The 24542-nt window shown below is 42.3% G+C and overlaps 2 protein-coding genes across 2 annotated transcripts in view; one reads left to right on the forward strand and one right to left on the reverse strand.

Moving 5' to 3' along the window:
* The window catches only part of LOC126279106 (protein CASC3-like), a 111304-nt gene extending 109241 nt beyond the window's left edge, over positions 1-2063 (reverse strand). Inside the window, exon 1 of the mRNA XM_049979588.1 lies at positions 1493-2063. Coding sequence (XP_049835545.1) covers positions 1493-1594 — 102 coding nt within the window. The 5' untranslated portion in view covers positions 1595-2063. The remainder of the gene's footprint in view (positions 1-1492) is intronic.
* A 29-nt stretch (positions 2064-2092) lies between these two features.
* On the forward strand, positions 2093-22922 carry LOC126279113 (V-type proton ATPase subunit G). Its single transcript, XM_049979594.1, has 4 exons — positions 2093-2294; positions 2478-2578; positions 15076-15174; positions 21941-22922. The coding sequence occupies exons 1-4, from the start codon at positions 2213-2215 to the stop codon at positions 22013-22015; spliced, it is 357 nt and encodes a 118-aa protein (XP_049835551.1). The 5' UTR covers positions 2093-2212; the 3' UTR covers positions 22016-22922.
* Positions 22923-24542: the final 1620 nt, after the last annotated feature.

The raw sequence follows: 24542 nt of genomic DNA on the forward strand, positions 1-24542 counted from the left end.
ACACACACACACACACACACACAGAGAGAGAGAGCGACTGCTGCGACCTGTTAACATTTCCAGGGGTGGTGAGGCGCTACTGCTGGAGGAATATTGGACAGCACTCTTATAAATACCCCCCACCCCTCCCAAAAAAATGTCAGCCCCTCATTAGTATGTGGTCATCCCTTAAAGTTGTTATAGTTTTGTAGGCCCATTGTGTTTCTCTTCAATTCACGTCCCTCCCTCCCCAATCCACCACTATGTGATCAGAGACCAGGAATGGATATGGATATTTGGAGTGAAAAGCACATTCAGTATAAATTGCAGTTGTTAACTCAATTGTGAGTACCAGCATACAACCTACTGATTATCTGAATAAAAATAAATAAATAATAAAAAAAAAAAACAGTTACTCGGGCTTCTCAGAGCATGGGGAATGTTAATTATTACCTTCGCGGGCTTGAACATTTTCTTGGGCACATGATAGGAAAACCTATCAACTACCAGGTCTTGAAGTTTGCCTTATTCAACAATAATTTTGCAGTCTATATAACAAATTTTCCTTTGAAACGTGTTAGTAAAAGGGGCAATGGACAATGTGAATGATCTACACAACCCAATATATTTCCCACAAAATTAACGACCCAAAATCTCTATTACATTATCTTCCTTCAGTGGTACACTCTTTCTCCACCATTAATACAAACATGTGCAATCAAAAGCCTGTAATTGACTAGAAACTTCTGTAGGACCTATCTGAATATGGGGGTTTCCAGTGCATTGTTCATAAACCCCTTGAGCTTTAATTGGAAAAAGACGGTTTGAATTTCAAGAAGGGTTCTGCTACTGACTCAAATTATGCTGCATTAGTGGCGTTCCTCATTGACTAAATGGGCACACAAATATTTTGTTCAAAGAAATATTGTGACAAATTGAATATTTCTATACATCTACGCTACCTCTAAAAACTGATTCCTTAATCAGGCAACTTATAAAAAGAGCTCTTCAGATCTAACTTCCTTTACGTTACCAGATGCTCTCAATTAATTCATTTAAAATTCACACCTGAAAAAAAGCAGATTTGATCGAGGCCACATCTGGCAATTTGCAAAATAGGCTTCTCATACGCCATGGACGTAAAGAACACAATGGGACTCCAATTCTTTTGCTCCTGATTCTGATTTCTAACAATTAAAGCTTTCTAGACTGGAAAAAAAAAAAATTCTTGAAAGCGAAGCAACGCGTCGACGCTAGCCTTACGTGTTCTGCCACATGGCTCTGACAGAAAAATAAGCTACGCCGCTTGGGGAACTTAACAAAACACTGCATTTTCGATGGCAACACTTACTGTTTTTCTAATGTTCTGTGTCTACAATTCAATAAAGATTCATCCCAATTTTATACTTCCGACCTATATACATTTCATTTGGTAGATATTCGCTGACGTCTAGTAATGTTTCTATTCGTCAACATATGATGGAAAATTTAAATAAATTAGTTTCATACTTACTCCTTCTGAGCCTTTCTTGACGTCCAGACCATCGAAAGAACTTTCTGACAATCCTTCAGATTCGCCAGAAGTTGTCTCTCTACGCCTGATTCTTTCGGACATCTTGTTTAATTACCTTACTGCCTTTTAAAATTTTCGCCTTTTACATGCCTAACATGTACACAAATAACTTAGGCAGAATATGTTTTTAAGTTACAGCTTTTGAAACAAACAAAAACACACACAGTAGCACTTTTAATTATTAAGGCACTTCAACAAATGTACGTATTTTGAGAGATCTAAGTCACCAGGTAGATATATCACTTATAACTATATGTAAACAAATCAGCATCACAAAGGCTGTGAGTTGACAATATTGCCATTAGATACGATACTCTTCAATATTTACTGTAAGAATATATGAATACAATACGACGAAAAATATGTTGTGATAAAATATAAATGCCTTAAGAGGTTTTTTTTTCCTCTAATATGCATTATTATTATTGAAAATATATTTCAGTTAGCTTTATTGTGTTCATTTATTTGCAACAATTTGTGTACCTAATATTATTTTCGTTTGCACTGAATGTTTATTACTTTTCTTAAAATATTTATTATCACTCGCCACAATACGATCTGTGGCAAGGCGACTGTAGCGCCGTACATTGTTGAAACAAGGAACGATTATGCTACCTTATATCTCTTTGAGTCATATGATCGATCTGTAAGTGCAGGAAAATGGCAAGCCAGACACAGGGAATTCAACAGCTCCTAGCAGCTGAAAAAAGAGCTGCAGAGAAGGTTTCAGAAGCAAGGAAACGTAAGTAAAAATGAGAAATACCGTCTTGCAAACTTTTGAGACTTTTTGTCTCGTTATTTTAACAAGAACACCTTACTGAAGGGGGCGTGACCTCGATTGGTTGACTGAATGGTTTGAATTTAAAGAATAAGTAGTATACTATATCATTTGCTTGTTAATGAAGTTTCACCTTTACATTTGCAGGAAAAGCACGCAGGTTGAAACAGGCCAAGGAAGAAGCACAGGAAGAAATTGAGAAATACAGGCAAGAAAGAGAGAGGCAGTTCAAAGAGTTCGAGGCAAAGGTATATCAATAGTGAAAGTTCAGACTCCTTTCTCGTAGTGACTACTTCAATAATATGAAATTGCATTAAAATAAAGTCAACTTTCACAATATCAGCCATTGTAAAGCTTCAGATTTCGCCAACGATATGCCATTATACATTTTTAGGGCGTTACACTTCCAGAAAACATTCTAAGAACACGTTAAAATCTAAGCAGTCTGTATTTTCAATTGTGAGAAAAGGCTAAGGGAATCGAATCTAGGTACAGTTATTCTCATGCTTCATTTGTGAATGGTAAAGGAAGAAGCTCTAATAACTGCTACAGGAGAAAGTACCTCATGTTATTCGCTTCAGTGGTTTGAAGCGTATAGGTGTAAATGTAGTAGAAGAAAAGCAGTTCTATACCTGTTTCCTCTTTACTGGATGCTGCATGAATGAGAAATTCTCATTGTGGAGATTCATATTGTAGACATGTTTTCTGTTGTTTCCACCTATTGAATGATGTATGTTGCCAGTGCATAAAATGTGTAAAATACTGAATACGTATATTTATATAATAGTAGTTTGATGGGGGGGGAGGGGGCAGCTGAAAGATAAAGTTAATGGTGATGGGGAAATATTCTGATACAGTAAGATTGGAAAATGAAGAATGCCTGCCATCTAAAAGGTTTCTAGAATGACTCTCATCCCCAAGAGATTATGCACTAAAGCACCAAAGAAATTGCTACAGGCATGCATATTCAAATATAGAGATATGTAAATGGGCAGAATAACAGCACTGTGGTCGGCAGTGCCGATATAAGACAATTGTCTGGTGCAATTGTTAGATCAGTTTCTGCTACCACAATGGCAGGTTATCATGTTCTAAGTGAGTTTGATTGTGGTGCTGTAGTTGACAAACGAGCAACCTGTCACAGCATTTCCGAGGTAGTGATGAAGTGGGGATTTTCCTGTTTGGCCGTTTCTCAAGTGTACTGTGAATATCAGAAGTACAGTAAAAAAAATTTTAAAAAAAACCTCACACAGTGTTGCGGCTGAAATAAGATCCTGCAAGAATGGGGCCATTGACGAATGAAGAGAATCTTTCAATGTGACAGAAGTGCAACCCTTCCACAAATTGCTGCAGATTTCAATGCTGGGCCATCAGCAAGTGTCAGCATGCGAACTTGTCAACAAAACATCATCAATATGGGCTTTCGGAGCCAAAGAGCCACTCGTGTACCTTTGAGGACTGCACAACAGTGCTTTACACCTCGTCTGGGCCCATCAACACTGACATTGTACTGTTGATGACTGGAAACATGTTGCCTTGTCGGATGAGTCTCATTTCAAATTGTATCAAGTGGATGGACGTATACAGGTATAGAGATAACCTCGTGAATCAGTGGAGCCTGCATGTCAGCAGGGGACTGTTCAAGCTGGAGGAGGCTCTTTAATGTCTGCAGTTGGAGTGATATGGGACCTCTGATACATCTAGATACGGCTTTGGCAGATGACATACGTAAGCATCCTGTCTTATCACCTGCATCCATTTGTCTATTGTGCATTCCAATGGACTTGGGCAATTCCAGCAGGACAATTCAGACACCCCACACGTCTAGAATTGCTACAGTGTAGCTCCAGGAACACTCTTCTGAGTTAAGACTTGTGCTGCTCACAAAACTCCCCAGACATGAAGATTATTGACAATATCTGGGATGCCTTGCAACATGCTGTTCAGAAAAGGTCTCCACCTCCTTATACTCTTACAGATTTATAGACAGCCCTGCAGTATTTATGGTGTCTGTTCCCTCCAACACAACTTTGGACATTAGTAGAGTCCATGCCAAGTCATGTTGCAGCTTTTCTGCATGTTCGCAGGGGCTCAACACAATATTAGGCTTATGTTGTCATTTAAAATTGTCTACTCAGTGTATCAGATTTGATGGTAGTGCCACACTTACTGATTTTGTGGAACAGTCCCGTCAGCAAGGGTAACATTGTCCACAGTGAAGAATGTGCAACACCTAGAGATTATGTTCACAGCCCATAAAGTCTTAAGTTCTGATGATTCCACATACACTTTACTGGCCAAGACTTAGCCTATTTAGATTTCTTTCTTCCTGAAAACTGAAGAGACCCATTAGTGGACTCCATTATTGCCGTATTCCAAGAGAACATTTAATGCTGTGGTGTTTCAGAATATCTTTGCAGATGACATTTATGATGGATGGTTTACTAAGTTGGTTGATACACGGAACTGAACTTCATAAACTTTCCTTTGCTCTTAAGTCCTGATAATGTGATATCCAAATAAATGTATTAGTGTGTGCAGTTCTCTTAACTCAGCTAAAGACCAGATCAGGGGCAGCAACAGTCATGAAGGTGCTTCTCTGCTGCTCATAGGTTGGCAATTCTTCAATTTTGCATAACCATTGGGATGATACCTTCACATAACCAATGAAGGATAAAAAAACAAAAAAAGGGGGGGGTGGAATGAATTTCTGGCCCCGAAATAGTAACAATTCCCTTCTTTGCTTTAATCACAAATATTAGGCTGTCTCTTATGAATATGTCATGAATTGTGAAATTGTGGTTAGTTTGGAATGTGACAGTTTGGTTGTGAGCTGGTGAAGCCAATGAATGTGAAGTCTGAAAAAAGAGACTGATCTTTAGCCGAATATCAGGCCTAGGTTAGGTTAGAATACAACTTTTTTACTCACAAAAATTAAATTAATGATCTTTGTTGTCAAACCTTTCTTAAGAATGTCGCAAATTATGAGACTGTGGTTAGTTTGGAACCCAATAAAACAGTTCAGATTAAATTAATAATCTTTATTGTGTTGACTTAGTCATTTTGACTCAGTTTGCATATTTTTGCCATGTGTTTTCTTTCAGTTCATTTTAAGTAAATAAATTATTTATCCAAGGGAAGTGAGTAGGAAGAATGATATGTAAAGCAGGTAACCATACATCTTGCAAAAGCCACTTAAGTATCTTGTCTGTTTACGCATGCAAAATGAATGTGCTCAGTTCATTAGACAGTACATAACAATGTACTGGTTATTCTGTGATCTGTCCAAGATATGTCTGTACAATAAATTAGAATACTATGGTGTAACAACAAATGCTGCAAAATAGTTCATATTATATATCTCTAGCCCCCACCAGAGGGCTCACTATTGTTTCAAGAGTTCATTTGTGGTGGCCATGGTGCCCCGGGCTGTTGCACCCTATTCTTCCTTCTCGGCCTGCATTTCCTTCCTCGTAAACCCCCCCCCCCCCCCCCCCTCCCAGCGAGCTTGCCACTCTTCGGTGAGTTTGTGCTCACAAATCTACCACGGGGCCCAAGCTTTTACACCATTTCTTCCCTTCTGTGCTGCTCGTCTATCCTCTTGCTATCCCCCGCCCCCTCCGCCTGGGGAACATGTCTACGTATCATGTTCTGCATTGTCTGTCGCTGACGGAAGAACAGTCCCACCTTTGTTTTTCGCTCCCTTTTCCTTTCTTTGTTTCTCTTCTATCATTCCTCCACTTCGGCGTTTGAGGTTCCTCTTTTCTTCTTCTCCCCTGTGTGCTCCTGAAAGCTGGCCCATGTGTCTGACGCATAACAGGTGACTGGGTAATGCCTAATTTCCCAGCCCTGGGTTGACAGGTAGGGTTTGCACATACCCCCTGGTACAGGCCAGGCCCAGGGAGGAGTGATTACCTGAGCTGTGAGCTGCAACCTTCCCAAATTGCTGATTGGTCCCTCTGTTAAGTTGTCAGGAGATGTGACCTGAAGAGTGAACAATCACCTAAGGCAGGTGCACCGCTCTTGTGAAGGGGGCCCCAAAGTTTTAAGGAGTGCGCCATTGGAGACACTGGCGATCATGGGGGATTTCCTCGCAATGAGTCAATCATCTTCATGATTGTCATCTACAAAACATAATGAGGCTACTTATTCAAGACCCTTCCTGCTGCACCATAGTACTTTGTGGTCTCATATACTTAAGATGGTCATGCCTTTGCCATGGTAAATCCATTTATTATTCAGAAAAGTATTGATGCCGTTTCCAGCCCTGTGAAATCCTGCTCTCGTTTATGGAATGGCACTTTGCTTTTGAAGACTACTTCTGAGTCTTGAACACAACAACTGCTTGCTGCCTTGCTTCACCACGGCTACCCTGTTTATGTCGAGGCCCATAGGACTTTGAATTCTTCCCATAGTATAATTTACATCATGCTGCTCGATAGTCTGGGGCCGAAATCCAATTTTATCTCCCTGATCAGGGTGTCATTGCCTTCCACCGTGTATTGAAGATGATTCATCCTTAGTGCCCACCCACACTCTTTTCCTCACCTTTGATGAAGTAGTGCTGCCATCCAAGATCAAAGCAAGCTATGAAATTATCACAGTTCGGCCATACATTCCAAACCCAATGCGCTGCTACCAGTATCATCGTTTCAACCAAACTAGAACGTCTTCTCAACACCCAGCAAAGTGTGTAATATGTGGGCGATTGTCTGCCTCCTCCTTCCCACTGTATCAACTGCAATGGTGGCCATCCTCCTAGGATTGTCCTATATATCTTGTTGAGCGGACTGTCCAAGTGATTCGGGTAAAGGAAAAAGTGCCTTACCCAGTCGCTCGTAAGTTACTGGCTAGTCTGCAAACCCTGTGTTCTCCTGTCTGCCACCTATAGTTCTGTTATTGTTACTCCCTTGCTCCATGAAGGACATGGCCACGCAGACATGTGACCTCAAATTCAGTTCTGATGTTGTGAAATCGCCCAGTGTCAAGGTAGCATTGCCATCCCCACTGCCCTGTCCAGCTGTACAACAATCCGTCAAACTCTTGCCTCAAGGGGCGAAGCCACTATCCACACAACCGGTAGGCCGGAAAGGACAGGAGGAGTATTCCCTAGTAGACTTCCTCTGTCCCTCCACCCAAACAACTCCCAAGTCTTCCTCCAACCAGAAAGGCTTGAAGTCCACCAAAGACAAACGGTCTTCTCCTTTGCCAACTTGAAGAGCCTTTTCGACGTTGTCACCATGTGCAACCTTAGCCAGGCCTGCCTCTGTATTGCCGGTGCACACTGCCAACTGTTTTTCAGAGTTGGACTCCACAGACCCACCGCACAAGCAAGCCGATGCTTCTGTGGACCCCATGGAGCAGGATCCTTCTGCTTCTCTGCCCTGTAGTAGCTACTCTACACCGGCTGTCACTCGGCAACCACAGAGTTGACACCCCTACTTCTCTTCCTCCTCATAGATGTCCTCCTATGGAACTTTTCCCTCATCTCCTGTCTTTTTCCTTCTGTACCATTTATATCCCCCCATCATTTGGTGTCACCAGGGCAGACTTCCTTCAGCTTACTGGGCAGCTACCTCCGCCATGTTTGCTACTTGATGACTTTAATGCGCATCATCCCCTTTGGGGTTTTCCCGGGACCTATTGGAGAGGTGCCCTCTTGGCTGACCTTCTTAACCAACTTAACCTCTTGTGCCTTAACACTGGAGCACCCACTTTCCTCTCCTACTCCTCGTACATGTATTCCCATTTGGACCTATCCTTCTGCACTGCCCAGCTTGCCCATTGTCTTGAGTGGTCTGTTCTTTCTGACACCACCTCGAGCAACCATTTCCCGTGTGCTCTGCATTTGCTGAATCCTACCCCATACGTGTGCATGCCCAAATGGCCACTTACTAAGACTGACTGGCAGCTTTACCCTTGCGGCCTTCGAAGAAAAAGATTTCCCCAGTTGTGATGACCAGGTGGAATATTTCACCAATGTTATCTTTACTGCTGCAGAACGTTCCACTCCTCGCACTTCCTCTTTATCATGTCATGTCACAATCCCTTGGTAGACTGAGGGATGTTGTGACGCAATTTGTGCACGTAGATGTGCTCTCTGCGTTTCTAACTGTCGTCCTACGATGGCAAACTGCATTCATTATAAAGAGATGCGTGCAAAGTGTCGGGTCGTGTTCTTCCAGATAACAAAGGAGCTAGCTGGATTTCATTCACTAGTTCTTTTAACAGTTCCCCCTTCCACTGTCATGTGGCCAACCTTGGGCGGCTGTCTGGGACCAAGATCCATTCCCCAATGTCCGGCCTTACAGTAACAGATAAAGTTATTGTGAACCCTATTGCTATCTCCAACATCTTGGGCCACCATTTTGCAGAAGTATCAAGCTCTTCCCACCATCTCCCTGCCTTTCTCCATTAGAAATGAGCGGAGGTGGCTCGGGTGGTACCCTTCTCTTCTCCAAATCGTGAATGCTACAATGCCACCTTTACCATGACTATGGGAAACTAGATCATGCTCTGTTTATCCCGATCCTCCACCCCAGGGTCAGATGCCCTCCACATTCAGATGCAGGCAAACATTTTCTGCTTAACACATACAACTGCATTTGGGCAGAGGGCACATTTCCTGGATACTGGTGTGAAGCCACTGTCATACCCATACCTAAGCCTGGTAAGGCCAAAAACCTTTCTTTTAGCTATTGCCACATCTCTCTTACCAGCTGTGTTTGCAAGGTGATGGAATGTATGATTCATGTCTGGCTGGTATGGTGACTTGAGTCTCGCAGTTCGCTGATGAATGCACAATGTGGATTTAGAGTGCAGCATTCTGCAGTTGACCATCTCGTTGCTTTACCCACCCATCTCATTAATGGTTCTGTGCGGAAATCTGACTGTTTCCCTGTTCTTCGATTTGGAGAAGGCCTAAGACACCTCCTGGAGAACTGGTATCCTCCATACTCTTTACACATGAGGCTTCCATGGCTGCCTGCCCTGTTTCCTTCAGGCATTTTTAAAAGATTGAGTTTTCAAGGTGCATGTGAGTTCTGCCTTGTCAGACACCTTTGTCCATAAAAACGGTGTGCCCCAGTGTTCCGTCCTGAGTGTCTTCCTCTTTGCTATCGCCATTAACCGTATATGGGCCTGTCTCCCACTGGGCATTTCCGACTCTATTTTTGTTGATGATTTTGCCATTTATTGCAGTTCCCCACAGACCAGTCTCACTGAGCGACCTCTTCAGCGATGTCTTGATTGCCTTTACTCCTGTAGCATCGACAATGGCTTTAGCTTTTCCACTGACAAAACTGTCTGTATGAATTTCTGGCAATGCAAGTGGTTTCTCCCACCATCTTTACATCTTGGGATGTTTCCCTTCCATTCATTGAAACCATTAAATTCCTGGGGGCTCATGCTCGATAGGAAACACTCTGTCCTCCCATGTATCTTACCTAGCTGCTCACTGTACGCAATTCCTCAGTGTCCTGCATGTCCTCAGTGGTATTTCCTGGGGTGCCGATCAAACCACCCTCCTCTATTTGTACTGTCCCTTGTCCATTCGAAACTTGACTAAGGTGCTTTGTTTATGCATCTGCACGCCCATCCCTCTTACTCTGTCTCAACACTATCCACCTTTATGGCATCCGTTTGGCTGCAGGCGCCCCTTTTACACCAGCCCGGTTGAGAGTCTGTATGCTGAAGCTGCTGAACTATCACTGTCCTACCGCCATGACTTTCTCCTCAGCAGGTATGCATGCTGCCTGTATGCCAAGTGTGGCCACCCATCCCATGCCTCCTTCTTTGATGATTCCTTTGGTCGTCTGTATGGGGCGCATTCCTCTTCTCTGTTACCTCCTCGAGTCTGTATTCAGCACTTGCTATGGCGGCTTACCTTCACACTACCTGCAACTTTCCAGTGGGTGTGAACCCTTCATCACCTTGGCTTTGTGAAGTGACCCATGTTAACCTTGGCCTTCATTCACTTCCTAAGGGCACTACTCCAGCCTTGGTCTATTGCCTTCAGTTTCAAGACCTTCGCATGGAACTTTGCAATAGTACCTTTGTGTACAATGATGGCTCTCTGACTGACTGTAAGGTTGGGTGTGGCTTCGTCATTGACACCTGTGTCTTTTGATATCAGTTTCTGGCACACACCTCAGTATTTACAGCCAAGCTCTCACCTTGTATCAGGCCACGGAGTACATCCAGCAACACAGCCTTTCAATTGTGTACTCTGCTCAGACTCACTCAGTGCCCTTCAAAGTCTATGTGCGCTGTACACAACCCATCCCTTAGTGCAGCGGGTCCAGGAAAACTGTCACTTGCCTATTCTTGGTAGAGCCAGTGTGATGTTTTTGTGGGTTCCTGGTAATGTAAGTGTGTCAGGAAACTAGGCTGCTGACACTGCTGCCAAGGCTGCAGTCCTCGTACTTTAGCCCACGAGTACCCATATTCCCCAGTTGTTTTTTTGCGCCCTGAAGCAAAACAAAATCAAATTTCCTTCCGCGTGCCCCTTTTTCCCCACCTTGCAGTTTTGTTCCCCTTGCATTTTCTGCCAATCTTCCTTTTTGGTGATTTTGGTCCCCCTTAGAGGTTTGACCACCTCTTCTACATTTTCTGCCTGTAGTGTAAGTCTTTAGGGGAAGAACTCCCTATCTGGTATCTATGGTGTTGATTCATCTCCCCCCTTCCCTTTCCTCTTCCTTCCCTGCTGTAGCCCCATCTGCCTCACTAGATCACCAGCATGTGTAGCCAGTCAGTGTGGTAGTGTTGTTATGTACCCATATGGCTGAGCCCCCTGATAACACAGGGGCCACATTTCTGATACTTGAGCTGATGCCTCCCCATGTGTGCTTAGGACTGGTTGCTTGTCATGGTGGATCATTAGAACTTGTGGCAATGGCCACTGTGCCAGACAGCCCTTACTTTCACTGTGTGGTGCCCACGGGAAGAGCCCCTGATGGAAGTGGGTGGCATCGGGATGGGTACTTTGTATGAGAAGTGTATCAAACTCCGAAAATTTGGCCATTCTCCTATGGCTGTCTCTTTGAGTGGTAACGGATCATTGACTTCTGCTTCTTACGACTGTGCAGCTTTCGCTTCCCTGGCTACGCCATGGGAAGAGGACCGGATCCACCAGATTGGTGTGAAGCACTTCCTCCGCTACCTGGTTTTTACTAGGGCATATGGGGACACATTCACCACTGCAAAGCCATTATTCATTGTGGAAAATAGTGAAGACAATTTTGGGGAATTGGAGTCTCTCAGTAATATGTGGTCAGATTCCTTGTGGATGAAAACTTTATATTACATATCACCAGTCTTGGAATATGGTCCAGGAAGTTATTTTTCATAGGGCCTTCATCTTTCAAATTGATGACAAATTCTGGGCCAGTCTGGAACGAAGGTGTGTTCATTGTGTTTGGCATATGCAGAAAGGTTGTATGGACAACTGCACTGATACCATTGATTCTGCCTCCCAAAGGTTTTATGGATCATCAGCCCTTTTCACACTGCTCCTCTTGGACCCAGTTCACCATCGTGGTATCTGTTTAGCCATCAGTGCCTATCACACTAGCCTTGTCTATAGTCTTGTGGTTGACGCTGTGATGCTTGGATCCCTTCCCTTTCGATTTGGCAGTCAGCTCCTGGTTTTCTCTGCCATCACTATCTGTGCTCTTCTCCTGCTCACCCCTCATATTCTATTCTTTTCATGTCTTCAGGCTATTGTTGGCCCATTGCCTGCCCTCAGGTGGGTTTAGTGGTTTGGATTCGCCTCACTTCTCTCTGCCATAACCTCCGTCTCCCCTCCTTGTTCTCTTCCCCATGTTCTCTCCAAGTACCCCCACTTGGTTAGTTCCTCAGCCACACATTCCAAAAGCCTCCATCGCTCTAATGATGTTTGTTCTGAATGGTGTTAGGGTGGTTTCAGGATGCCATTGTTTTTACACCAATGGCTTTAAATCCACTTTCCATGTGGGAAATGCCTTCATGTCTTCTGTTGGCACAGAATGCTATCTCTTGCCTGACGTGTGGAGTGTTTACTGGTGGCCATCTATCGGGCCCTCTGTATTGCTCAGTGCCTCTCCCCCCCACCGCCAATCCCTTGGTCTCTGTCATCCACGACCTTCTTACTGATATTATATTGGTGATGCTGCGTATTTGGTCGATGTCTTTCTTTGCGTTCCTGGCCACATAGGTATACCGGATAATGAACTTGCTCATCACCTGTGGGGGGGAGGGTGGCGGCCACCTAACCCCCATTCTCTGAAACCTCTCCAGAGGTGAGTACGTGGATTTGTGGCTTTATATCAAATCCTGTTTTGCTCAATTGTGGGTTGAATCATGGGAGCTCCCCCCCCCCCCCCCCCCCCCCCCAATAAACTTTGTGCTGTCAAAAAGACTCTTGCCATGTGCCGTTCGTCCCTCTGCCTCTCCTGGGAGGAATCTATCATCGTTTGCCATGTTCATATTGGATGTACTAAGTTGACCCATGGATTTTTTACTCCCCAAGGAACCGCTCCCACCCCACCTCCTCCTTTGTAGTTGCAGGGCTCCGCTAACAGTGATCCATATTTTGCTGGACTGCCTGTGCCTTTTGACCCTTTGCACTAAATATGTCCTTCCACTTCCTAGTATTGAGTGTTAGTGGAATATCCTTGCATTGTTATGTCTGTCCTGTTTTCTTTGCAAAAGTGGTTTGCACTCTCAGGTATAAGCCCTGGAATTTGAGTCCCTTAGTTAGTGTAGGCATTGGTTATGGAGGCCTTGACCTTGCCTCTAAACCAGCCAGGTTCTCCCCGCCATTTTGCCTTGGTTGTTTTGCCTGTTTTGTTTCCCATTTTCACGTGTTTTCTTCCCCTGGTGTTGTTCCCATTGTATCATGGTGGTGTGGTGATGGTCGATGGCAGCGCTGGTGCCCCATTTGCGTGTGTGTGTGGGAGGGGGGCGAGGGGGGGACGGCAGTCATTAAAACGAAACGTGTTTGTCATTGTGGCAGGATCTTTTCATGAATTTCAGTTACCAACTTTCTCCTTTGAATGTGAAAATATTTTGTTGGTGCCCATCTACATGGGAGGAAATGATCATTGTAATAAAATAAGAGAAATAAGAGATTGCATGGAAAAATTTAAGTTTTTGTTTTCCTTGCTTCCTTTTAGAGAGTGGAGTGGTAGAGAAATAGCTTTAATATGGTTTGATGAACTGTCTGAACTAGGCAGTTAATTGTGAATTGCAGAGTAGTCACGTAGTAGTACAAAAACGGAAAAATAAATACCTCATTGCTCAATCTTTCCACAAATTACCTCAATATCTAAACACCGGGGTCAAAAAGCTTTGTTAATCTACTTGGATAGCAGCAGCATTACATAAATAGGACTTGATGTTTGCAGATATAGGTATAATATATATTTGCAAATACCACTGTAATCCAGTAAATATTAAGCTACCAGTAGTAGAACGGAAGTGGCTGTAAACTTAGACAGACAGACATACAAAAGTAAAACACTGTTAGTAAAAATATCAAAACATTCTTGAGCAATTTACTTCAAATTTCTTATAACTGCAATAAACCTTTGGACAAACATAGGTTACATCTTCTTGATGTGTGACACTAATAAACATTCAGAAAGACATGAGCTACATTAAAAAAAAAAAAGTGTTTTACAAATGTCTATATATTACATAAAGGGAAAATGTTGGGGAAAATGTCAAAGTTCTTGATCAACATGCTTCATATTTCTATATGATGCTCTAACAAATAACAGGAGGATGTAGGCTTTGTGTTTTTTAGACCAACAATGTACAGGTGTTGTGTTAAAACCAACTGTGAGAAAGAAAATGCTGTGCAGTACTGTAATGTAAAAACTGCGGTTTTGTTTTCTATCTCTCCACAGATGTCTTGTCATGCCCTCCACTAACAAAACTAATTTTCCCAGTTAATTGTTGGACGATTAAAGTCTCCACTGATGATTACAGTTTGATTGGGGAACTTGCATACAAGCGAACTGAAGTGATCTCTAAAAATTTTGGTTACATCAGGAAAAGAGCCTGGTGGGCAATAGAAGGATCCAGTTATCATTCTATGGCCACCCTCAGTACTGAGTCTTTACCAAACAATCTCATGCGTAGTTTCAGTTTCTACCTCAGTGGATTTGAGTTCCTGGTCTTCTGCAACAAATACACCACCTCCATTTTCCACTTGCCTATCCTTTCAATATGTACTTTAAATTTTCCTCAAGTCTCACTGCTGTCAATTTCAGGTTTCAACCAGCTTTCTTTACCTAATACTATGTGAGCTCCACTGCTTTTCATGAGTGCTTCAAACTCTGACACAATGCTTTGGCAGTAATATTAGAATTTTAAGACTCTCACCTGTGGGAATGTGTTATGATTAGAATGGAGAAACATTTTTAATGTAATAGCATCACAACAGAAATGAGAATTTTTTGCTTCATACAGAATGTATCAATTACAAAAGCTGTCTTTGTAATGTAGTTGACTGCTGATTAAATCTGAAGGAAATGGCTGATGCCATAAGTATATATAGGGAGAAAAAGTGTGGTGCATTTGACAGGGTGAACTAAAAACCAATGTAAATAAATGTTGTGGATTCTCTCTCTCTCTCTCTCTCTCTCTCTCTCTCTCTCTCTCTCTCTCTCTCTCTCTCTCTCTCTCTTTCAAAGCATCTATTGTATCTAAAAGATACAGAGACCCGAACTTACTAATTAGTGCATGTGTTTTTCCTTTACAGCACATGGGTTCGCGGGAGGACAGAGCTGCACAGATTGAAGCAGAAACAAAAGTAAAGATTGCAGAAATGGAAAAATCTGTAAATCAACGAAAGGAAAAGGTATAACGTTTTCTGTTAAAAAAATATTAATAAGCTTGTGGGTGTGGATGTGGGGGTACACATTTGCTTTTGCATAGATATAATGAAGTATGAAACAATTCTTACGTACATAAAACTACTCTCAACTTGCACCTTGGCTTGAGGTAGTGTTTGACAGTGGGACACAAGCTGAGAGTGGAAGAGAGGCATCATTTCCAATGCAAAAGTGTATAATGGGCTTGGGGAGGGAAATGGGAGAAACTTACTGGACATGTGTGCCATGGAATTTTAAGGTACTCTTGAATTAATCAGGGAAAAGGTTTGTAGTGTCATTAGTTTAATTCATTGAAACCACAGATTGAAATCATAACTTGCAAAGATATTCAATAGCTGGACCTTAGGATAATCTGTTCCTCCATAGTAATCAGCAGCCCATGAAGGGACAAGAGAATGTTACACAAGCATTTCTGAGAATCACTGATCCCGTGTGTTAAAACCAAAAACATAAAATTCTCCATACCATAAATTCTGAAGCATGCCGCCCCCACTCCTCCTTGACTTAAACTGCCAGAGGCGACTGTGCCATAAAATAACACACAGTAACCTTATTGAAATAACATATATTAATGAATACTTAAAAGTACATACGTAAGACATCAGTATAACAGACTGTGATTTTCTCAGAGTAAGAAATACAGTAGAAGAAGAATGGTTAGCTCTGAGGGATGAAGTAGTGAAGGCAGCAGAGGATCAAGTAGGTAAAAAGACGAGGGCTAGTAGAAATCTTTGGGTAACAGAAGAAATATTGAATTTAATTGATGAAAGGAGAAAATATAAAAATGCAGTAAATGAATCAGGCTAAAGGGAATACAAACGTCTCAAAAATGAGATCGACAGGAAGTGCAAAATGGCTAAGCAGATATGGCTAGAGGACAAATGTAAGGATGTAGAGGCTTATCTCACTAGAGGTAAGATAGATACTGCCTACAGGAAAATTAGAGAGACCTTTGGAGAAAAGAGAACCATTTGCATGAATATCAGATGGAAACCCAGTTCTAAGCAAAGAATGGAAAGCAGAAAGGTGGAAGGAGGGTATAGATGGTTTATACAAGGGAGATGTACTTGAGTACAATATTATGGTAATGGAAGAGGGTGTAGATGAAGACGAAATGGGAGATAAGATACTGCGTGAAGAGTTTGAGAGAGCACTGACAGACCCGAGTTGAAACAAAGCCCCCGGAGTAGACAACATTCCATTAGAACTACTGACGGCCGTGGGAGAGCCAGTCATGACAAAACTCTACCATCTGGTGAGCAAGATGTATGAGACAGGTGAAATACCCTCAGACTTCAAGAAGAATATAATAATTCCAATCCCAAAGAAAGCAGGTGTTGACAGATGTGAAAATTACCCAACAATCAGTTTAATAAGTCACAGCTGCAAAATACTAACGTGAATTCTTTAGACGAATGGAAAAACTGGTAGAAGCGGACCTTGGGGAAGATCATTTTGGATTCTGCATAAATGTTGGAACACGTGGGGCAATACTAACCTTACGACTTATCTTAGAAGAAAGATTAAGAAAAGGCAAACCTACGTTTCTAGCATTTGTAGACTTAGAGAAAGCTTTTGACAATGTTAACTGGAATACTCCTTCAAATTTTGAAGGTGGCAGGGGTAAAATACAGGGAGCGTAAGGCTATTTACAATTTGTACAGAAACCAGTTGGCAGTTATAAGAGTAGAGGGCATGAAAGGGAAGCAGTGGTTGGGAAGGGAGTGAGACAGGGTTGTAGCCTCTCCCCGATGTTATTCAATCTGTATATTGAGCAAGCAGTAAAGGAAACAAAAGAAAAATTCGGAGTACGTATTAAAATCCATGGAGAAGAAATAAAAACGTTGAGGTTCGCCGATGATATCGTAATTCTGTCAGAGACAGCAAAGGACTTGGAAGAGTAGTTGAACGGAATGGACAGTGTCTTGAAAGGAGGGTGTAAGATGAACATCAACAAAAGCAAAACGATGATAATCGAATGAAGTCGGGTGATGCTGAGGGAATTAGATTAGGAAATGAGACACTTAAAGTAGTAAAGGAGTTTTGCTATTTGGGGAACAAAGTAATTGATGATGGTCGAAGTAGAGAGGATATAAAATGTAGACTGGCAATGGCAAGGAAAGCATTTCTGAAGAAGAGAAATTTGTTAACATCGAGTATAGATTTAAGTGTCAGGAAGTCGTTTCTGAAAGTATTTGTATGGAGTGTAGCCATGTATGGAAGTGAAACATGGACGATAAATAGTTTGGACAAGAAGAGAATAGAAGCTTTTGAAATGTGGTGCTACAGAAGAATGCTGAAGATTAGATGGGTAGATCACATAAGTAATGAGGAGATATTGAATAGAATTGGGGAGAACAGGTGTTTGTGGCACAACTTGACAAAAAGAAGGGACCGGTTGGTAGGACATGTTTTGAGGCATCAAGGGATCACAAATTTAGCATTGGAGGGCAGTGTGGAGGGTAAAAATCGTAGAGGGAGACCAAGCGATGAATACATTAAGCAGATTCAGAAGGATGTAGGTTGCACTAAGTACTGGGAGATGAAGAAGCTTGCACAAGATAGAGTAGCATGGAGAGATGCATCAAACCAGTCCCAGGACTGAAGAAAACAACAACAATTGCAAATCCTGTGTGATAACAATTAAATTTCTAGTTATCAAAGCACTGCTGTAGATTGTCATCTGCAAGAAGTTTCACAAAATCTGTCGTACAGGGCAGATTCAGCGCAACACTAGACTGTAGCACCTCACTTGCACTGTCATTTGCAGAGCTTCAGAAAATGTGACACTACATGGCACTACCTCACCAGATAGTGTTCTTTATATCACTTTTCTAAAATCGACTTATCATATGACTTCATACAATTTCAGTTCTGTAAAATCAGTAAATAGGGTGATGGTCAACATCTTACAGCAGTCCTTAGCGAACTGAAAATCTTCCTCCAGTCTGCCATTACTTGTCACAGTGTGGCAAATGTGCTTTCCACTGTTGTCACTCAGTGGCCCCTTTCCCAACTGTCCTACTGCTTCATGGCTCCGTTCCTTATGGAAAATATGCTAGACACTAATCGATAGAATACCCCAGGTGATAGGCAGAATCGTGTCAACTGGCACAAAGGGATGAGAAGGAAAGGTGTATTGTTAGTGTCTGCACCAGACAGTATTTGAAAACCTGAAAGCACTCACTTGCAGTTTTCTAGTGTCAGGAGGAAGACTCTAGATGGAATAGGCTCCTGGATCATGACTTCCCTGTTGTAGAGCGTCCTCTGCAACTGGATATTGTGTTGCCAGTATGCACCCTGTGTAATCAGTTACTTCAAAAAGGGAAAATCAAACAATGGAAAATCCAGGAAGGACTGTAATAATGTTATGAAAATGATAGTTGCTACTCACCATTTTGTGGAGTTGCTGAGTCACAGATAGGTACAACAAAAAGACTCTCAAAATGAACTTTCGGCCACAAGGCCTGTGACGAAAATACATGTGCATGCAGACACAACTCCACTCACGTGACCAGTCCCAGCAGCTGCAGCCAGCTTAAAAAGGCTATGACTTCCTAAAATCATGCCCTAAAATGAAGTCCCTTCTGTCTGATGTTTTGCCCCACCCCCACACCCCTAAAATAGCTTTTCATCACTAACACATCCCTGCCTCCCAATCTCAGTAATATCAGTAGGACACTATGCTTCTACTGCACCATTTCCTTAACCTCTGGTTGCTACCCCTGTGACCATATCTGCTGTAATACTTGCCCTGTTGTGGGCCTAGAGGGAGGACGCATGATTATTGACAAGGTCGTACCTCGATTGATGCAACCTATAAGGGACTATTGCATGGGTAGCTCACAGGACTCCAATCTGCAAAGTACCTTCGAAGCTTAAGGGTGATTAGAAACGCTGAACTTGGTGTAATTCTCAAGGAAACTCTGAGGCAATGAAACCCGGAATAATTTAGTTACAGTGGAAGTATACTCCTGGCACTACTGAATCGAGTTACTAGAACTCGGTGAATGCTATCACTGTGTCTGGTTTAGACAGCACAACTAGTCAGCTGCCGTCAACCTCACGAACCTGAGTCTACCTTCCCAGTAATGATACTCTGCCAAAAGTCCCCACTATCCTAAGTCCACTACCTGGCGATGACTGACATAGGCATAGTGTCCCAGATGACTATGAAACTGAATTCACTATTACTTGGGGTGGGTTGTCCCATTGTAGCACTTATCACATTCTGGTAGATTCCCTCTGACATACTACTATTTTGTGTGAACCTGACCATATTTTTGTGTGTGTGTGTGTGTGTGTGTGTGTGTGTGTGTGTGTGTGTGTGTAAGGGGGGGGGAGGGTCTGTTAGGCACTGGGGTGACGGTTTGAGTAAACGATTACACAAATGCAACTGCTGCCTTGCTATGACAATTCCTAGCTACAACGCAAATTTAATGCCAGTTTCACCTGACAATATCAGATTCCATGACACTATGCACCCTCTTATCACCACGTACAGCTGACCTATAACTGGCAAAACATATACTGTCAAAGAGACGGCTATGTGTGAAACTACACATTGTATACCAGCTGTTATGTAAACACTATTTCGCCATCTACATTGGCATGACTACCACCAAGTTATCAGGTAGAATTAATGGGCATAGACAGAATGTATACTGGTGACACAAAATACCCTGTTGCAAAGCATACTTAACAACATTAGTCATGACCCCAATGTCAGTTTCACCACATGTGCCATCTTGATTATCCTTCTTGATGCTAGTTTCTCAGAACTCCATAGGTGGAAACTAGCATTACAACATGTACTTGGTTCTTGCCACCCATTTGGCCTAAATTTATGTTAATTGTGGTCTCAGGATTCAAAGTGTACTGGTTACAACTTAAGAATCTTACATTCAAGTTAATAGTCTCTAAAGTTAACAACAGTTTCAAGAATATGGGATGTATTCTAAGTTTCATGCATTTGTAAACATTTTTTACAATTTGTTAAATCTCTAGCCTACAGCTGCTTTTTAATCTAAAGCACTTGTGTATTAACTGAAAGTTTCCTCAAGAAACTTCTTAGAATAGTTATTCATTTGAACCATTAAAGGAAATTACTCTAGTAACATACACTCCTGGAAATTGAAATAAGAACACCGTGAATTCATTGTCCCAGGAAGGGGAAACTTTATTGACACATTCCTGGGGTCAGATACATCACATGATCACACTGACAGAACCACAGGCACATAGACACAGGCAACAGAGCATGCACAATGTCGGCACTAGTACAGTGTATATCCACCTTTCGCAGCAATGCAGGCTGCTATTCTCCCATGGAGACGATCGTAGAGATGCTGGATGTAGTCCTGTGGAACGGCTTGCCATGCCATTTCCACCTGGTGCCTCAGTTGGACCAGCATTCGTGCTGGACGTGCAGACCATGTGAGACGACGCTTCATCCAGTCCCAAACATGCTCAATGGGGGACAGATCCGGAGATCTTGCTGGCCAGGGTAGTTGACTTACACCTTCTAGAGCACGTTGGGTGGCACGGGATACATGCGGACGTGCATTGTCCTGTTGGAACAGCAAGTTCCCTTGCCGGTCTAGGAATGGTAGAACGATGGGTTCGATGACGGTTTGGATGTACCGTGCACTATTCAGTGTCCCCTAGACGATCACCAGAGGTGTACGGCCATTGTAGGAGATCGCTCCCCACACCATGATGCCGGGTGTTGGCCCTGTGTGCCTCGGTCGTATGCAGTCCTGATAGTCGCGCTCACCTGCACGGTGCCAAACACGCATAAACCATCATTGGCACCAAGGCAGAAGCGACTCTCATCGCTGAAGACGACACGTCTCCATTCGTCCCTCCATTCACGCCTGTCGCGACACCACTGGAGGCGCGCTGCACGATGTTGGGGCATGAGCGGAAGACAGCCTAACGGTGTGTGGGACCGTAGCCCAGCTTCATGGAGACGGTTGCGAATGGTCCTCGCCGATACCCCAGGAGCAACAGTGTCCCTAATTTGCTGGGAAGTGGCGGTGCGGTCCCCTATGGCACTGCGTAGGATCCTACGGTCTTGGCGTGCATTCGTGCGTCGCTGCGGTCCGGTCCCAGGTCGACAGGCACGTGCACCTTCCGCCGACCACTGGCGACAACATCGATGTACTGTGGAGACCTCACGCCCCACGTGTTGAGCAATTCGGCGGTACGTCCACCCGGCCTCCCGCATGCCCACTATACGCCCTCGCTCAAAGTCCGTCAACTGCACATACGGTTCACGTCCACACTGTCGCGGCATGCTACCAGTGTTAAAGACTGCGATGGAGCTCCGTATGCCACGGCAAACTGGCTGACACTGACGGCGGCGGTGCACAAATGCTGCGCAGCTAGCGCCATTCGACGGCCAACACCGCGGTTCCTGGTGTGTCCGCTGTGCCGTGCGTGTGATCATTGCTTGTACAGCCCTCTCGCAGTGTCCGGAGCAAGTATGGTGGGTCTGACACACCGATGTCAATGTGTTCTTTTTTCCATTTCCAGGAGTGTAGTTACATCATCAGTGGTTCATCGTCCACATAGTAATTGGTATTAATTATAAAGATCAAAATAAAAAAGTTGAAGTGATATAGATTATTCTTCTACTCTGTTGTGGTAAAGTATTATAATTCATTTGCTGATTTTTTAAATATAAGAGACTATTATCTTCAAATTTAATGCATTTGTTTTATTTTTCAGTTAATAGAAAGGATTTTGGAATTGGTGTACGATATCAAGCCAGAACTCCATAAGAACTTCAGAGCTGCAAAGTAGGCTCTGTATTTGATGGAAATAAGTTTCAAAATTGGTATATAAAATTCCAGTGAATGTAATAAATTGCATAAAATTTTTGCCATCTGTTATTTAAAAAAGTATTATAAACATTTATTCGTTAAAGCTCAGATCTGTAGTTGAAAAGTTGGTGGTGGGATAACCAAACAGAAAACAAAGAAAATAAATATTTGTTCATTATTAATGTACCTGTGCATTTCTCCACCACATAAGAGGGGAATTTTTCCCGTTTGGGTCACATGCAGTAATAAATCAACTGTCACACAATTTTTGTGATGTGTTTTTAATTGCTGATGGCAGATAAATTCAGTATTAATTTGAATAGCAGTATCAGAGTTTAAGGAACATTATTCTAAAAGTAATAGTGATTATTTGAATACGCTCCATGTAATTTTGTTCAGTAATAATGCAGTTCTTTAATCAAATCCTGTGGCACTTGTTTCATTGCTTTTCATATTTATTTCTTATAAGATTTTACTATAATATGTGGTGCATGGCCAGTTACAATCCTGTCCCCATTCCTCCAGTGGTTTATTTGGTTATAGAAGTATAGGGTAGTGATAGATGTGGGATAAAGCAGTGGATTCCTTGCCTTGTACTGTGTACAGTAAGTGTTAATAGATTAATAATATGTAAATAAATTTACAGCTGTTGTGTTTATCATCATTCCAAATTGTACCAAATTACATTGTTTGTTAGTTAACATTACAAGTGAACGTGTGTGTGTGTGTGTGTGTGTGGTGTGTGTGTGTGTGTGTGTGTGTGTGTGTGTGTTTTGATAATGAGTCATTCTGAACTGATGTAAAATATTATGAAAGAAAATCATTGTAAAACTTCATACTTCATGGCAAGGTATAAAGTTGGAATAAATGTGAAATATGTACATTTACTTGCAGTACTTGTATCTCTCCTTATTTTTATAGTGAAAATATTGTAAATGATCTGATTGACATCTTAGCCCAACACCTGTTGAGGATGTATACGATCTGCTAGAATGACATAATTATTGAAGGGTGATACTACTGGCCACCGTGAACTACAGAGTTGGTATAGTTGCATGATGTAATCCAAACCATCTGAGATGCAACAGCCTGAATTATGAAGGAGTTGTTCATTTTTCATGTGTGTTTAAATTAGAAATTTTTCAACACTAGCACATTTTTCAGATGACTAAGTCAGCACCACCAGTCCTTTGGTAATGTAAGCTGTGGGCATGCTGCAGTGACTACTGAGGGTGGAAAAATGGTGTTTTTATTTTTTTATTTTTATAAGATAATCCCAAGTGTAAGTTCTGCTACTAGCCGGTAAATAGATATGTTATAGCAACACAGTCACTATTGAGTAACCTCTGGTGCCCCCGGCACAAGAAATTTATGCGAGGCATACATTGACAATCGGGACTGTCTGAGTGGAAGTTTATTTTCATAGCACCTTGTGGGAACAAAATGGTTTTCATTTTTCAAACTCTCAACAGAGAGGAGGGGGCATGAAAAATTAAGAATCATTGTTAAGACAGTAACAGGCAACAAGTTTGCCAAAAGTCATTTATAGCAGTCAACATAGAGGAGGGATTCTTTGAAAAATACACAAAAGTTAGGAAGGAATTGCCAGACATGTAAAAGGATTCTAACAACTTCAAAATGGGACTCGACTAATAGAGACAGGGACACCACATCAAGTCCAAAATATTAGACTACTACTATACTTTAATGGAAATACATATTGCACACAATTTTATGGAATGGGGAGTTGCTTGCTTCAAAATAATGAAAACTTGAGTCCAAAGAATAGGCAAATGGGGCATCACAAAGGTAAAGACCATCTTACTAGAATTAGTCATAAAGTTTTAATATACAGATAAAACTGTCAGGAACAAGCATCCTCAGATATTCATTGCCCTGCTTGTTTAAAACGCTGCTTGATACCGTCAGCAGTGCATAGTGATGCTAGTTGGATTTATCACTTTGTGTTGAAGACAGTGTGTAGCATGCTGTAGGCCTCTGTTTTATGACAAGTGCAATGAATATGAAGAATGCTCATGTCTTATCAGTGCAACTAGTCAATAAATTAAATATCTGATGATGTGACAGTTTTTATCTTTACATTGACAAGTTCCCCGCAGGTGATATCTGCATTTGCTGCAAGGAAGTTTTTTATAACAATGAAAAAGCAAAGCTATGCTTTCTTTCTTTCTTTCTTTCTTTCTTTTTTTGTGGGTACATATCTGCAACCATAGTATGAATTTAAATTCCTACACCACCTTACCACAGCATGCTAAAGGAGCAGAAACAAAATGGAGGGGGGAGGGGGGGCGCTTGACCAGTTTGTTTTGGCTTTCTAGTGGCATGGAGATTTCGGTGTGTACCGAGGCTGCTGAATCTACCTGGAAACAAACAGACAAAAGAGCAGTTGTATTACTTTGTTTTCTAGCCGGCTATTAATACTTTGACTAGCCTACTGGTCTTCCAAAATGAGAACAACCATACCTAGAATACCCAAGTGGCAGCCA

The sequence above is a fragment of the Schistocerca gregaria genome, chromosome 6 (genome assembly GCF_023897955.1).
Source record: "Schistocerca gregaria isolate iqSchGreg1 chromosome 6, iqSchGreg1.2, whole genome shotgun sequence".
In the NCBI taxonomy this organism is placed as follows: Eukaryota; Metazoa; Arthropoda; class Insecta; order Orthoptera; family Acrididae; genus Schistocerca; species Schistocerca gregaria.

Coding starts and splice junctions, on each gene's coding strand:
- LOC126279113 (XM_049979594.1), top strand. CDS start 2,213: ATGGCAAGCCAGACACAGGGAATTCAACAGCTCCTAGCAGCTGAAAAA. Junction 2,295..2,477: donor GGTTTCAGAAGCAAGGAAAC/GTAAGTAAAAAT, acceptor TTACATTTGCAG/GAAAAGCACGCAGGTTGAAA. Junction 15,175..21,940: donor TAAATCAACGAAAGGAAAAG/GTATAACGTTTT, acceptor TTTATTTTTCAG/TTAATAGAAAGGATTTTGGA.